At 28.1% G+C, this 17340-nt stretch overlaps 1 protein-coding gene across 5 annotated transcripts in view; it reads right to left on the bottom strand.

The window, feature by feature from the left end:
• Nucleotides 1-8023: 8023 nt before the first annotated feature.
• Nucleotides 8024-17340, bottom strand: part of LOC107456176 (adhesion molecule nephrin) — a 169772-nt gene continuing 160455 nt past the window's right edge. For 4 of the 5 annotated variants that reach the window (XM_016073961.4, XM_071182967.2, XM_016073960.5 and 1 more), the window contains 3 exons: nucleotides 13873-13976; nucleotides 13241-13444; nucleotides 8024-11532 (listed from right to left, as the gene is read on the bottom strand). In XM_016073961.4, coding sequence (XP_015929447.3) covers nucleotides 11494-11532; nucleotides 13241-13444; nucleotides 13873-13976 — 347 coding nt within the window. In that variant the 3' untranslated portion in view covers nucleotides 8024-11493. Of the gene's footprint in view, nucleotides 11533-13240; nucleotides 13445-13872; nucleotides 13977-17340 lie in introns of those variants that run through there. The other variant, XR_001585683.4, reaches the window with a different exon arrangement.

The following is a 17340-nucleotide window of genomic DNA, read 5'->3' as shown; positions in this document are numbered from 1 at the left end:
ATTTTTAAAAAAATCTCTATTATTCCAGAATCATTCTGAGTTTTTGAATAACTATTTCTACATCCCCAAGTATAAAACTGAAAGATTAAGAAGTAAATTTAAATGTGTTTTTAGTCTATCATAATTTTGTACAGAAAACAAGGAAACGATAATGTAAACAGAAAGTTTTGTTCAAATTACTTTATTTATTTTACAAAATCTAACAGATGAAGCAAATAATTGGCGATGTGATATTACCAATCTAATATGATCAAAATGATCTGAAATATATTATTTTAATGATATATTGATTGAAGCAATCAGATTGATTTACTTACAAAGAAAAAACTTTAACTTATAAATAAATAATTTAAATGAAATATATCAACGTCTGGACATAATGCTTCTTGAAGCGTATGTAAAATTTGACTAATTTTTGAAAGATTTTTACTATGCTAATTATTAATAACATTCTATGGAACTTCATGTAGTTTAATTACATTAATTAGGGATCTAATTTTCATGAATCCAAATTTAATGATTTGTATTTCAGTTTTTAAATCAATGTAATTTTTTTTTCAGTTTGTCTTAACACAAAGACATGCTCAATAGGGTTTTGTGATTCTGTTTGCCCTGTGTTTATATTCTTAGGCATTTTTTACAATTTATTGTAGAGTCTAATTCAAAGAAATGTTTTTAATGCTCAAAATAATTTTGTCAATCTTATTTAGAAAAAGTAAATAAAAAAAATTAATTATAATTAAAATTAATACAAATGTAAAATACAAAATTAAAGAAAAAGTAGATTTTCTTAAAGATAATTCTATCTCTAATGTAAATACACGATAAAGACGGAAGAGCCTGTATGGCTTCGGTTGCTTTTCGTTGCTCTGTGATTAAAAAAAATAATTTGCTGAGAGTATTGAGTTTTTCGGACATTTCAAAATAGAATCCAATTTAAGTGCTTACGAAATCATTCACGTACTAGCCTTAGAAGATCGTCTACAGGATGGGCTCAAATTCATGGTACAAACTTCAAGGCTAGATACAGAACATAGTAACAATCATTTATTGTATAGGAATGTATGAGCTAAGTGACGCGGTGAGGTGCAAACAGGGGAAATAAAAGAAAAGAGAAATGGAGTTATCGGTCAGTTACGTTGCATTAGGTGTGTAGCCAATGTTCAGCATGAGGGATCTCATTTGGGGAAAGCACCATTCGCAATTATGATGACGTCTACAATGAGAGACTTCACATATGCCGAAAAAAGCAGACACGCATTACATGTACGTAAGTACAAATTGTAACGGCAGAGCTGCGCTACGAATATATCACGAGCAATTTTATGATCGACGAATGCCGGGTCACAGAAATTTTCAGCTGTTACATCGTTAACTTCATAAAACAGGTTCGATCCACGTCACCAGACATGAAGCTGGTCGATGAAGAGCTGTACGCAGTCCAGTCCTGGAAAAAAGCATCTTGAACGTTGTGGCTGATAGACCTGAGTCAAGTACAAAACATGTTGCTCATCACGTAGGTTGAGTCATCAGACCATTTATGTAGTGTTAAACGAAAATAGCTTACACCCCTTCCATTTTAAGCGAGTACAAGCTTTGAATTCGGCAGACTATCCTCTCCATCTGAACTTCTGGTGGGTGTACAATGTATGGCAATGTGCTCTGCAGCCGGATTTCATAGCGCATATGCTATTTGCAGCTTAGGTGCCGTTTACAAGCGGGGGTGTTATTAATGCGCGCAATTTCATGTGAGGGTAACTGGGAATTCACATGCAACGCGACCACATGCGTATCAATAACGATTCAGTGTGAATGTGTGAGCTGGTAGTGTCAACGACTTTTTGATTGGCCCATACTTACTACTGGCATGACTTAATGGAGAATGGTATCGTATTTTTTCTGAAACAGGTGTTGGCAGAACTGGTGCAGGTAGTTCCGATCTCCATTCGTAGCAGCCTGTGGTTTCAGCATGAGGGGTGGCCAGACAACTTGAGCGCTGATGAGTGCACTTAACTGAATGCCACGTTTGGGGCGTGATAGATTGAGCGTGGTGGACCAGTTCCTTGGCCACTCCAATCTCCCGACTTATGGAGTCTCGATTTCTTTTCAAGGGGACATCTGAAGAACCTTATTTATGCGACTCCTCTTGACTCAGATGCTTGAATATCCTAAGCTGCAGCACGTGTGCGTAAAATGCTTGGTATCTTGGAACGTGTGCGCCAATCACTCCACCCACACTGTCAAGCATGTATCGCTACTGGTGGAAGCAATTTGTGTGTTTGACGTGTTTGCTCCTAAACCCGTCACTTGTGCTGATACATTCCCATACAATCAATAACTAATACAATGTCCTATACCTACCCTTAAAGTTTGTACCATGAATTCAGAACCACCCTGCACATAGAATGGCGAGAGAGGCCAGAGTGGTTCCTAACGTAATTTGGTAGGTACTCCCTAACATTTTACTCTTTGGTAAATAAAGTACTCCAGTATCATTAAAACACATGCGTATTTAAACAAGTCTAAAATTATTATTTATAAAGAAAAAATACCCTATTATCTCAAAAATTGAAGAGAAATATTCGAAAAATCAGCATTCCGTTTAATAAAATACCATAAAGTTTGGATGACCCAGCCTCTAATATATTTCGTCATTAAACTAAATGTGTTTATATTTCAAGATTTTAGTTGTCTGATTGATCTACACTCTAACAATCTGGGAAGAACCACATTGGACTCTTCAGACTGATAGGTATACTGCGATTTTCATCATTTCTATCGTTAATAAATATTGATATCGTATATATTTTTGTTGTTTTCTTTTACTTCTTCATTTTTTTTCAGAACAAAATGGTATTTATTAGAGAAACGTATAGGAATGCACATAAAAAAGATCATTTGTAATCGTTTTCAGTCTAGGAACATCTTACAGAAGTTTTATATATTTTATCAAGTTAATAAAACAGTTTCAAATTTAACATTTTATTCGAACAATTTTCTTTTTAAATTCCGGTAAGTTACGCCACAATTTTTCTTATAGATGGAAACTGAAATAATAATTTTGCTTCAGGGCAGTTTCGATGTTTTGTCCTACTTAAATGTTTTAGTTAAAAAAATGGAAATATGAATTCTTTCCTTTAACATCTTTGTGAATATGCGGTATGAATCGAAAAATTCTTTTCATTCTTATTTATAAAACATCTTCTTGACTAATTATGACTTCTGATTATCCTTATAGTGGAATTACCCAAGATTTCTCTACGAATTTCCGCAAGGAAATTTAGCTATTTAAGAGTCTGTAAGTGTGTTTAAACACCAAAATTCGCACCTTGGTACAAATAAAAAAAAATATTCGCACTATTTCAACACCAAAAATATTCGCACCTTGGTACAAATAATTCTGTACCTTAGTACCGAAATTTGGATAGCTGGTTTAAAGGTTTATTTTAGCCCCCGATGCTATAAATCATACTAAAAATTCAATTATTTTGTTCGAAGGGTTGGTTTAAAGTATACATTTTATGCAATGGCTTTAGCAATACACGTTTTTATAAACAGAACTATTGACGATTTTTTTTTAATATCTAAAATACAAATGTAATATTGTTGCTTAGATTACTTCTTCGTTTAATTAAAAACGTTGCTTATTGCATAATCCTTACTAATAAACTGACCAGCGTCTTCCCAAAACTTAAAAAGAAATTAAAGAAAAGAAGAATTAGTAAAATTTCTAAACGGATATCCGAAAACTCACTGTTTTACCGTTTTAATTTAATATTCTGATAACAGAAATACCTCGAAGAGATTCTTGAACAGAAATATATATTTTTTTAAAAAATAATGGGAAACGTGAAATAGTGAGTTCTCAAATTAAATCATGCGTTAAAATTTTTTACTATCAGGTATTTAGATTTGGGGACATACTGGTCCGCTTATTATAAAATAATTAACTTTCATTCGTTATGTCTGTTGAGTTTAAAGCTCAAAGTGGCAGGCATGTGAAGACTTCCCTATCTAATTCGAATTTTTAAAGTTATCTGTAACTATGTGTTTGTTTTGTTTATGCTTATGCTTTAGAAAATAAACAACTTAAACTTCTGCAACATTAAATATTTTTGAAATCCAATGTTATTAAATTTACAAAAAATATGTTATGCACTGAAGAGAAGAAGAAATGGAATAAATTGCTTGAATGAAGTAAAGTTTGACAGTTTTGAGTTAGCATCGATTGAGTTTGCATCTAGACATATGATGCTGGACATAAACTTAATTTTGATGAGGTGAATGTAGCTTGTAAAAACACATTTTGCCAAATTTAAAAATTCTATGTGATAGGGATGGCAATGAATAATAATAAAAAAATATTATTATTTTAACTAAATTAGATGTGCGGCTAATTATTAATTAACTATGCCGTTTTGCACTCTAAGAAACAAAACTTTTTCGATGATCCAGCAATCTTTGATCTGTGTTTTGTTAATTTTGAAAATATTTTCGTCACGAAATAACGCGAATTGTGACGAAAGCGAATTTTCAAGTACCTGACAAAAATGCTTCTTCAACGCAAAGCTTCATCGCGGAGCATTATAATTTGAATGAAGATTCGATGATCGAAAAATATTTAGACACTTTTGACGAAACTAGATTCCTCGAAGGAGAAATCATATCAGGAAATATATAATATATCAGAAAACTGTTTTGTTAAAAATAAAGAAAGCTTTTTAAAATTTTAGTATCTATTTTTTACCGTGTGTTTGCATTATTTTGAAATGTTTATTTTTACCAATTTATTGATTACTTTTGCTAGTAATATCTAATTATAAATAAATAAAAACGTTCTAACTCTTATTTAGTTATACGTTTCATAGTTTAAATCACTTTCTTAACAATATGATAATGTTTCAAAATGCGGTTCGCTTTTGAAAATAAATAGTTGAATAGTTAAAACAATGTGCCAAAATCTTTTCGTAATTTGAGTAACTTAAACTTGACATTCAATATTCTTATTAGATTAATAAAAATGAATTAAGTTCTGAAACGGGATAAATTGAATTCTTTAAACAGGGGAAAAAATTCTATCAATTCCGGAAGAAATTTCTTTTGTTCTTTTACCAAACGTCAAAAAATTAGAAAGACATGTCTCACTCATAAAACCGAATCAAATTTCTTTCATTATGTCTTTGAAAACAGCAAATCTAAGTGATTTTTGATGTCTTCCAAAAGAACTTGGGGGAAAAAAACGGAAAAAAGGCTAAGGTTCTGTAGACTATGATTGATTTCCTTTCCTGGTTTTGAAAAAGATAGTAGATTGAGTTTCACATTCCTTTCTAAATCTTCTATCCGCCTTTCCTCAATCGTTTGAGTCGTCACTAAGGAGTTGTCAAATCATAAGATTATTTCGAACAAATCACCGCTTTCCAAGGATCCTGAGTATTTATTTGATTTTCATAGAATTGAGATTTGATATCTATTTCACCTCGGAAATTGATTTCAGAACATTTACGGATGTAGGCGCTTCGGAAGGGGAAATAAAGCTCAATTGTGTAAAATTCAATTTTTATATGAAAAGAGCTGCCTAAGCCGCATATTTTCTTCACATAGTAGAAACCTGTACCAGAAATGTAGTGGAAAAGAAAGCTCACGAATATAAAGATAACTGTTACAATTCAGTTGATGAAATGTTTTTGCAGTTGCAGTTTGCAATAATTCAATTTCTGATTGACTATTGAAGGGAATTCATGAAAAATTTTAAATCAGAATGCGTAAAAAAAGAAAATAATTAAAAAGGGAAGTACTGTATGAAAAATATAAAAAAAAATCTGAGGAAGAAAGTTTTGATTTTTTAATCTAGTAAAGATTTTTTATAAAATTTTATATTTTTAAATGGTCATTCTTGATATTAATTAGTTTTTATTGATATTTCTATCTTTTAGCGGTGTGTATAAGTAATTTTCAAATTCCTGTAACATATTTTACAGTTGTATATAAAACAGTAAATTTTTGGATAAAATTAAAAGATGTGTTTTCTGTAAGAAAAATTATAAATTGCTTTTCAGAGTTATTTTTATATTTTGCAGCAATAAATTTTTTTTTGTAGAACTTGTTGTAGCTTTAGAGTGTTTATTGTCTTTCCTTACGTATTTCTTTCCAGCATTATGCAAGCTTCAAATCTGCTGTGTAGTCCGCTGTAAATATTTTTAAATCTTCTGTAAATATTTTTAAAGGAAATACAGTGTGTTCACTATAATTATGTAAATAAATAATTATAAATTAATAAAATAATTTGTTACACGTACTGCTATTTCATTTATTTATTTTACTCTGAAGAAAATAAACTTTCGTTTTCAAGTTTAAATCTTGTGAGATGCAAGAACTTTTTCAGATTACTATTTCTAGATTGACTATACACAGTGTAAATTATAGCGGAAATTTGTATACAACATTCCAAGCTTTGAAAACTTAAAATAATGCCCAATGTCGCTCTCTGTTATCAATACAAATTTTACGCCTTTAACGCCATCTCTTAACAGTGAAGTGAGTTAATTTTTGACAGCAGTTGAAATGACTCATTTCGCATTTTTTTTCTTTGTTAATTTAAAGAAAGAATATTTAAAATATGCATTGGATATAAGAAATTAATTTGTGACACATGGTTTCACAAAAAATTATATTCCAAAATACAGAAAATGTAGAAGTTATTAGAAAAATTCTTAAATTATTACTACAGTTTAAACTACTATAGTTCATACTCTGTTATTACTCAACAAAAAAAGAATGGAGAAAAATGTAAGGTCTAAATAATGCTTATAAAAATATTATAAAAATTAGTAAATTGAGTTTTTTGAAAGAGAGTGCTATTTGTATGTGGTACCGATGTAAGTGAAAGAGAAAATAAAAATCTGTTAATTCATTTTTATTACTATTTATTTATTTATTTTAATTTAATTTTTAAACTAAAACTGCATTATTAGTAAAAAAAAATTCTTTGTAGTTCATTGAATTTAATTATGTGATCTTACTTATTTTTTACTGTGCGATTGATTTTTATTCAGCAGTACTATTCTCGCATTTAAAAGCAAAACTCGATGCTTTTTGTTTCCGCTTCCTTAGAAAACAAAATCTTATGAATCTTCACATCTATCACACATCAGAATCTTCACATCTTCATATGCCATGACTAGGTAGTTAATGAACATACAAGAATAAACAATATATTTCATATAATAAAAATAACATTATTAATAAATTATTGTACGAAAATATAATAAATATTTTGATTTTGATAAAACACTCATATACAAAAACGATTCAGAAGTAATAAAATGTTTCCTTATTATGAAAGGCACATTAAAAAACGAAAAAAAAAGGAATTTTAATAATATAGAGAAAAAAAAATTCTCAGAAATGTTGCTCTAAAAATGCATACTTTCAGAAATATTATTACCATAATAAACCATGATTTGTGTAATTTAATCCATAAAATTGAGCGAATGATATTAAGAAACTTAGTATGTTAAGCTGAAGTATATTTAGGTTTGCAAGCATTTTTAACACAGATTTTCCCAGCCAAGTAATATAAGTATTTAGTTTAAAAGCATGATTAAACTTATGTTATATAGGTTAGCAGCAAATTTAAATGATATTATGGTTTAAATTTGGCAAATATTCTGACAGTGTTGTTATAAGAGTTTGACATATTTATTACCATTTTTATAAACGACACAGTGCCACAAACGTGTCTATAATTGGTAGTGGTTAGGATTTCGCAATTTGGAAGAGGGAATACTTATACTTCATTTTTTTTTAAAAAATGAGGTAAGTGCTGTATCAGCTCGGTTGCAATTGCGCAATTACATTGTGTATGACAGAATAAGTAGTATGTATTGTAAGCCATATGGAAAAAGTCTGTGCAGTTGAAGTAAGTCACCAACATACTCTCATAGTACTTTAAAAAAATATGAAAATAAACAAATTTCTAATACTAGCTTGTTACATTTTTGTAGAGAATGAACACGCGTAAACATTTCTATCTTTTATAAGCTGTTTATTTGTCAAAACTTTAAACAATTATATACATTTCGACATATACAATACAACGCCATTATATATATATTTTTTTAAAAAAGTGATGTCAAAAGCAAGATTTTTAGATAAAATAGTACATACAGCTTAAAAAGAATTAAATTAAAATAGCACAAAAAGTTCAAATGTTTCAAGGTTAGGAACTAGGTTAAAATATAGATGCTTCCTCATTTTACTGTCGCATTATAACAGTAAAATCTATCTCATATATATGTCTTTTTCAGTCATTATCATTTTAATTATACCATACTAAATGAAACAACATATGGTGGTTCTGTACCAAAAGCAGGTATTTTTTTTTCATATTAGTAATTCAATTTAATTTTAGCATTTACTTTTAATAGTTTTATATATAATTTAAATATTTTTGAGAATAAAGTGTGTAAAATATATTTAATTATATCTTCAGTCAGATAATATCTTTAGTTCGAAAATCTTCTGTCAGAGGATTTCTGTTTCAAATTATTTATTTCAAATAAAATAAAAATCAATGTAACGATCTCAAACATAAGGTATTACTTAGCAAAATGACATAAATTATTAAAATTAGGGTCACATACATTGTTAAAAAATTTCGGCAACCTATTATCAAAAATATGTTTTTGTTGATTTCAAATCGAATAAATATCCAAATATTTCGAGTACCATTCTTTTAAAAAATAAAGTATTTTAGTTTCCATTGTATAATAAAGACTTTGAAAAAAAAATAATTTTCAGCATGACATTTAAACAAACCAATAAAGGAGACAAATGCTTTCCAATTTAAAAAATTGTTGCTTTCTCAATTATTTAATTTAAGAGTGTGATTAACAAAAAAAATCTAAATTAACTACCAGGGAATGTTATCTCCTTTTACGATAATGTTTCTTATATTGTTTAAAACCCTACAAAATGTTCAGATTGAATGTTAAAAATGTTTTTAAAAAATTCATCAAATCTCAATATACTTTACTTATGACATCACTCTTTCTGATAATCACACATGTCTTAAAAACAAAAATGAATATGAGCAAATCAAGGAATATATTTATAAACAACAGAGCTTTTTAATAACACTTACAATAATACTGTTCATAACAAGAATCCTCTTGGGGTGCTGTCACACACTTCACAAACGATTCAAATTTTCAATTAATGTAGGCATTAAACTTTAAACCTATTTATAATTCTCATTAAATTTACTGTTGAAGGGCTGATTCCAAAATCATGTCGTTATAAGTGCACTGTTAGAATTTTCATTTTAAAATTATGGTAAAATTACTGGCAGCAGTCTGTCCCTCGAATTAACCGTAAAGGTTACGGTTAAGAACATTTTCACCTTCACTGTTTTTGAACCGTTTACAACTAGAATGGTTATGAAACTGGGAATTCATACAAAACCTTACGGTTTATTAATCCTTTACTACTAGCATGGTTTCAAAACTGTAACTTATTTGGGCATAGAAAATTATGACGTAAATAAACTTATTTCGGAGTAGAAGCTAGGCTTTTTGTTGGACAGTGGTCATTGGAGAGTGCGGGATGCTGGGAACTCTTCCTGTGTCGAAGGGAACCGAAGGCATATTGTCGTGTCATTGCTGGGACTTGAACCCCAGCTCTGTTGGTCATGAGATTGGTAGATTAGCCCTCTCGGCTATAATATGTACTCAATTGCAAGTAACTAAGTGGCTTCATTGGATGAGCTCATTTGGTTCGATTAAAGTCTGGTTGTGTAACCGTATTAGGTGAAAGCGGTAAAACGGCTTTTCTCGCAATTAACAGTTTGATTACCATCATATTTATGATTGTTCGAATATCGTAAAATAACAATTAAATAATTTGCTATTTAGCCATTTCTTCCGAGAAATTTCCAACAGTGTGTAGTATATAAATGAATGAATGAAACAGTAAAAATTTAACTTTTATTACTATAGAAAATGAAAGATTGTTTATAATTGTTGTTCATAACGCATATAAATATGTTTTTTTTAATACTGATAAACGACTGCATAGAAATATATTTTTCTTTTTACCACTACTCTAATGTTCACAAGTATGAACTAGTCATAATATTCCTCGCGTTATTGAAATACAGGTGATTTTATCACTATACAGTCGTCCATTAACAAAAAAATTGTGATTCATAGCTAGAAAAAAATGTGATTCATGCGGAATTGTGATTCATGGTTAGAAAAAATGCTATTATATGCAGGGGAGGATTACTAAGTTGTAGCTACACGTAATAATTTTGATAACCGTTGTATTAAATTAAGAGTAATCATGATCAGCAATTACAGAAATAATCATATGTTTTATGGATAAAATTTGTAATGATTGATAGTAACCAAAAAGCAATTTTTGAAAATAATTTTGATTCTGAAAAAAATCAAGAGATCATTTTACAAATGATCAAGCAGTAAAGATATCGAGTAATGAAGGGCGCGTGTAATAATAAATATGATTGCAATTATTAACTGGTTTGATTTCTTATAAAACCTAATTCATCTGACATTGTAAAAATCAAGCCTAATATTTGTCCACAAAATTTCAGAAAACTAATTATTTAATGAAATATTTCTTGATATTTCCTTCCACGTGATATAAAATATAATTTTATATCGAAATAAATATTTGCTTACAAAATTCTTAACATTTTAAATCACGGTCAGGAGTAATAACTTAGAAATTGTATCTCATAAAATCTTAATTGATTGATTAACTGTAAATGATTTTAATTATCAGCTTTTTCTTGTGTTGAAATCTATTGACATTTTTGAGATTTCCCATTATTAAGCATGCACTGGATTAACATTTTGTTTTAAGTTTCAATACTATTTTAATGTTTCTGCATAAGTTTTGTTTTAGTTTTTATTGTGAAAATTTTTATTTGTTCTCTAAGATGAAGCCAATATTTTTGTAGAAAACTTGGATTCTTATTAAAAGGACGTAATTTATTAAATAACGAAACAGCAGTATTTTTTTAAACACCACCAAAATATTATATTCACTTTTTCATTAATTTTAAGATGTACTTTTTTTCTATTACACATTAAAACTCCATGTGAACATTCTTACATTTTAACAAAATAAAAGTTTAAAAGAGGAACTAATTCATTTTTGCCATAAAATAGCCATATCAACTTTAGTTTATAGTCATTGAGAAAATGGTGCATAAAAGTTGATACTTTGTGATAAAAATTGACTTTATATCTCCGAAAATTCATATGTTATAGACAGGCACGTGAAAATTCTGTACAATTTGAAATAAAGGCTGAAATAGAGTAACTCATCTTTTTTCACCTTTAAACAAACTAGGTATTTTCCAGCAATATGCTGATATCATTTAATGTTTACTTCTTTTTGCCCTTTAAATGTCACTATAAGTCAAGGCAAGATCAAGGCAGTATTATTTCTGAAGAAGAGAATACAACGTCATACAGCTCCAGAATTTTGTTGACAGTCCTCCGGTATCTAAAACATCGTAAAGCAATGCATCAGATCAGTAAGCTGTATTAAATATTATCAAAACTTGGCAAAAAAACATGGTTTATATGATATATTTAAAAAAATAAGTTGGGAAATTAAATTTCATCGAATAGACACGCTAAGGTATATGAAGTATAATAATGACTTCAGTTTAAATTTTTATTTTATTTTATCCGTATCCATTAAACCACAGTTCAGGAAGGATATTGTTAATTGTATAAAAATAATTTTCGGAGTAACAGAGTCAAATAAAGTTGTTCTGCGTACCTTTAATCGAAATGATCATTTAAATAATGATTTAATACATTGAAAGAATTTTGTATTGAACTTCAACCTCTCATGCTGTATTCTTTTTTATTTTATTATTATTTTTCAGTTTCTTTTTTAAAATCTCCAGAAAGTTGAAAAATGTGATTTACATTTTAATTTGTACATATATTTATTTAAAAAAAATGAAATCTATATGATTTTGAAGTTTTAAATACTCAAATGCTCATATAATTTAAAATGAATTAATATGAAAATAAATGACTTAAAATTTTTAGCTATATCAAAAATGTAAAACTTGAAGTTAAAATAGTTTTATTTGATTTTTTAATTTCTTGAAAAAGACCTTATACAGTTAATAAAAGGTACTGCCTTACAAATTTTAAGAGAAGAAATGAATTTTCAAAGATTGAAATACAGTGTACGTATAGTGGGCAATGTTCAGAAATATATAAAACTTAATTAAAAAATATTAAGAATACTTAAAGAGATAATGAACTGAATCATTGAATGTATGAATGGTAAAAATACGTTTTTTTCCTTCTAACGAAATTCTGAAGTGAAAATTAACAGATTTTTTTAGAATATTTTTAAACTTTTGACAATTGGCGGTTGCTGTAATTTTTAAAAAAGAATTTTTTTTTTTCATTTCAAATTTAATCTTTCATCAGCGTTTTTTGTCCTTTTGTACTAACTGAATTATTCGCGGAAAAAAGTCTGAAAAAATATGCCATTAGATTCACCATTAACATTCAAGTGCGTTTTCGAAATTGTTGTTACATCCCTTTTAACTTTATTTCATTTTTAACATTTAATTTGTTTGCAAATTCAAAAGTACTTAATTTTACTTAAAAGTATCTGAAAAAATCTATTCCATATTTCTAATAAGAAAATCAAAAATGCTAAACAATGTTTTTTTTTCATAATGATGCATAAAAGTAATAAAATAATTATTTTTCTTAAATAATGAAAATTATTTTTATTTTGAATTTCTTTCTTTAAAGTATTTATAAATTTCGTTCCTAATCAATAAGGCCCTATAAACGTATCAACACACACCCTATAAACCTATTGACCTCTTAAATTTTTTAATAAATTATAATAGATAATTATATCAAATAATAATTAATAAACATGGTAAAAAATTCAAAATCCTTTTAAAAGTAAATAATTTAATAGAACTGACCACCCAGATGACTTTGAAATAATTCAAAAATGATTTAATAGAACTGACCACCCTGATGACTTTAAAATAATTCAAAAATGATTTAATAGAGCTGACCACCCTGATGACTTCGTAGTAATTAGAAATTTTTTAATAGAACTGACCACCCTGATGTCTTTGAAAAAATTAAAAAAATTATTTAATAGAAATGACCACCCTGCTGACTTTGAAATAATTCAAAAATGATTTAATAGAACTGACCACCCTGACGGCTTTCGTAGATATGACAAGTGGACTACGGGCGGAGTCTCTTTCATTTCCCATGACTGTTGTCGCTGGAAAAGTTCCCCTGCTGTTCTGAAAATCAATGTCTGCATACTCCGTAGGGGGTTCCAAACGATGTCTCACAAAAGGTTGCTGACTGTCTGGAAGAGCTAGTTCTGCATATGTTATATCATCATATTGCTGAAAGAGAATAGAAAATAATATTTAATATGTGCCTGAATTCAAAATCTAAAGTAAATTGATAAAATAGTTGAATATTTTTTGACTAATTTTAAATTTTTTATTTCAATATTGTTTGTCTCGATCTTTTGCTATTTAAATGATTATAGTAAATAAATGTTTAAGAAGAAGATATATTGACCCCTAATACTATTTAGTTATAATTTTATGTAGTATATTTTTATGTATACATTATGTATATACATTCTCCTCCTTTTTAAAAGAATACCATTCGTTCCACCAACTGTATTCATGTAGGTGGGTTTTATATATATATATATATATATATATATATATATATATATATATATATATATATACTTATTATTAGTGAACGCCTTTGATCTAAAATAATTTAATACAATTTTCTCGGCATAAAAACTACTCACATCAAAATGCACTCTGCTCATCATGTTTGCATACGTGTGTTCCTTTTGCCCAACGTTTTCATAGATGATCTCATTATTCGGGTTAGGAGCTATACTTGAGTAATCTGAAAGATTAGTAATTTTGCATGTGATATTTCTTGGTTTAAATAAAGTCTGCCTTTTCTCCCAACCGAAATTGGGAAGCAATTCATTAAAACATTAAAAATCATAAAATTAAGAATACAGAAAATTCGAAATTATTGTGATAAAATTCATAAAAAAATTAAATAGAGTTAGAGAAAATTTGTCAATACATGAGCGAATGTAACAGATTCCATTTGTGATAAGAAAGAATTGTACAGTTAATATAAACATTGAAAACATAAAAAAATTGTACGCAGAGAAAAATAGGCTAAAGCATAAGAAGTAAAAGCAACGACGAACATTACGTTCAAAACTGCAAGACTATGCTAAAATTTACCATACTTCTAGCTCGATGGGAATTCTAAAAAGCTCGGCAATTTTGTCCCTAGAGCTTTGTAGTAACTTTGGTAAAATTATCGATAGAATGCAATCTTATAATAAGTGATAAAAATAAATAAATATGTTCAAACTTGGTAATTGTATCATGATACCTTAGAACATGGCTTAAAAATCATTTCTTCACTTAAATTTACTGTTTAGTTTCACGTTTTTTTTTTTTTTTTACAAAATGTGTGGTAATAAGAACAATAAGAACTATAAGTGTGATATAAGTACTGTTTCCATATGAATGGAAAAATTACCAAATGAATTATTTAAATATCAAAAATTTTGATTTTATTGACCAGAAGTATGGTTTATTTTACCATAAATAGCAGTACCATGCTGTACAGTAAATTTACCAGAATTGTTTTCGCCGAGTGTTTATACAAAGTATTCACCTGAAACTATAAATTTAGTTAACTTTATTTTAAAATTTTGCAGAATCGATATAGAATGAAAAGAAGCACATCGATATTTTAATAGTTTACTACAAAGTACTGAAATTTCAGCACAGAAATGTTAATTTGCTTAATTATCATAATTAATTACTTCGTGATTCGCATTTGTATAAAAAATTATACTGAAAAGTTAAAACCATATTAGTAAATAAAATAAAAAAAGCTTCTTTTCATGTCAATCTTCTTCATCATTCATCAATTTTTCTTTCAAATTTTACAGGGATAACAAACTCGAAATCAAAACTGAATGAATCTACTGAAAATATGTGTAAATATATACATATTTGGTTCATTTTCCATTACTATTATTTAAAAATATTATTTAAAATTTTTCATTAGTATTTATAAAGTATTTAAATGAACTTTGAAAACAAGAAAATTATGCTTACGCTAATATTTTTTGTAGTCAAATACAATTGAAATAACTTTCCTGAAGTATAGTAAATTCTTAGATATAAAGTATGATTTTTCTGAAAAATAAATTCTTACAACAAGGGCTAAGTTTTGGAAATTGAACTTCACCTCTTCGCCAACTTTGAGTAGAAACTTAAGGGATAGGTTATAAACTTGTGGCGCACTTGCTGGTCGTAAAAAAAATTCAAAAGATTGGAGTTCTATATCCATGGTGAATAAATGCTTGAGGCACTTTATCAAATGAGAGTTGCTCACATTACGGGGCTGAGTCTATAAAACTTTATCGTTTGATGCAAAAAAAGAACAGCTTTTCTGTAGAATATGACATCTGCTTCAGCAGTTTTTGAAAACTGAAATCGTAAGCATTATTTAACTTCAAGTTATATATTTTTGTTTATTGAAAATATTCTGAAACTACATTTTGCGTGGGTATTTGGGAAATTTTTTTTTTTTAAAAAAAGGATCTTTTTTTAAAGATTTTTGGATGAGCAAGTATTTGTTTGGAAAATAAATTGCGCTCAAGTATGGCAAAGTAAGGAGAAGAAAAAAAATATTGTTATTTACAATTTTATGACATGATTTTTCATTACAGTTTTTATATACCCTTTTAAATCTGTACAACGAAAATATAGAGCAGAAATTGACTAATTCTGAAATAATAACATTTTATATGCTACATAACTAATTATTGTATGATATTTGTTTTAAGCATCAATGTAAAGATATGTATCAAAAATTCGTCAATAAACGATATGGAAATCATAAGAATATTGTTTTAGCAAACTTATATTGCGCATTTAATAATATTGGTATAATAGCTATGATTTCACAAACTATTTCTTTTTATTTATGCTTTGAATGCTTTTTAATTACACGCACTCCTTAAATATTAATTTTTTACAAACTATACAGAAAACATGCGTATGTGACGCGATGTAGCATTATTGGGGTGAAATTTGATAATATTTTTAAGTGAGAAACGAGGATAATTGAAAATCTACGTTAATCAAAGCCCTAAAATATAGTTAATTACGGTTGTGACAGAATACCATAGCAACATACTGCCATAGCAACATACTGTGTCAGTACCGTGTAAACAGTTATTATACCTTTAACGAAAGCAAAGTTGACTATACATTACTCATAAGGTTTTACTCCCAAAACTCTAACACTTACTATAGTTACGCTTAAATGCATGTGCTTTACGTCTAACACTTACGTTTGACTACAACACTGCGATAGAAACATACTACACCATTCCCATGATAAATTTGAATTAATTTTTTGTTTCAATTTCAGAGAGATTCAAAAAATAAAAATGAAATTCTCAATATTGAAAGAAAGTCATGTTTAAAAATACGAAACTAAATAATTTTATACTCCTCTTGATGTAAAGTAGAGCGTAAAGAAATAGACATTTAAGTTATTCGATATTTCAGATTAAAATTCCTTTGTGAGTAGTGATGTGCTGAACGATCGATTTAACTGAATGGTCGATTTAAATCAGTAAACCAGAAATATTTATTTAATAAATCCATTCATAATTTTTTTTTTTACCAAAAATTTGTAAAAAAAAATATCTAGAGCAGTTGGCTCTTTACTACATATACTTTTGAATGTAGTGGAATAGGGCATTTGGGATAACAGCGATTCCTATGATTTTTCAATGAAACTGATTCTTTTTGACAATTATACAGTTTTTTGTTAATTTAAGGATTTTTTGTTTAACAAAGCTTTCCAAATTTGTTTTTTTTCCTCGTATTAAAAATTGAATGCAAAAAAAATGTGTTTTATAATACATGAAATTTTAATTTTCTAAAATAAAATTAAATTTCGGAATAGCATAAAATGCATCTCAAAATCAAAATGAGTCCCTTAATAAAAATAAATCATTATAAAAAATTCGGTCGATTTCTAAGGTAAAAAATAGCAAATGGCTCATAATGACACAATCAACTGGTTAAGGTATTCAACCATTCTAGTTAACCAAATCAACGATCCAACTATCTATGTTATTTTAATCTATCAATGTCAGCAGGGCTCATGGGAGCATTCTATCACCCCAAAATATTCAAATCCATTTTATAAGAAA

Source organism: Parasteatoda tepidariorum, chromosome 3 (genome assembly GCF_982258835.1).
Source record: "Parasteatoda tepidariorum strain Cologne lab strain chromosome 3, Ptep-v5.0, whole genome shotgun sequence".
Taxonomy (NCBI): domain Eukaryota; kingdom Metazoa; phylum Arthropoda; class Arachnida; order Araneae; family Theridiidae; genus Parasteatoda; species Parasteatoda tepidariorum.
This window is presented reverse-complemented; position numbering and strand designations above follow the sequence as displayed.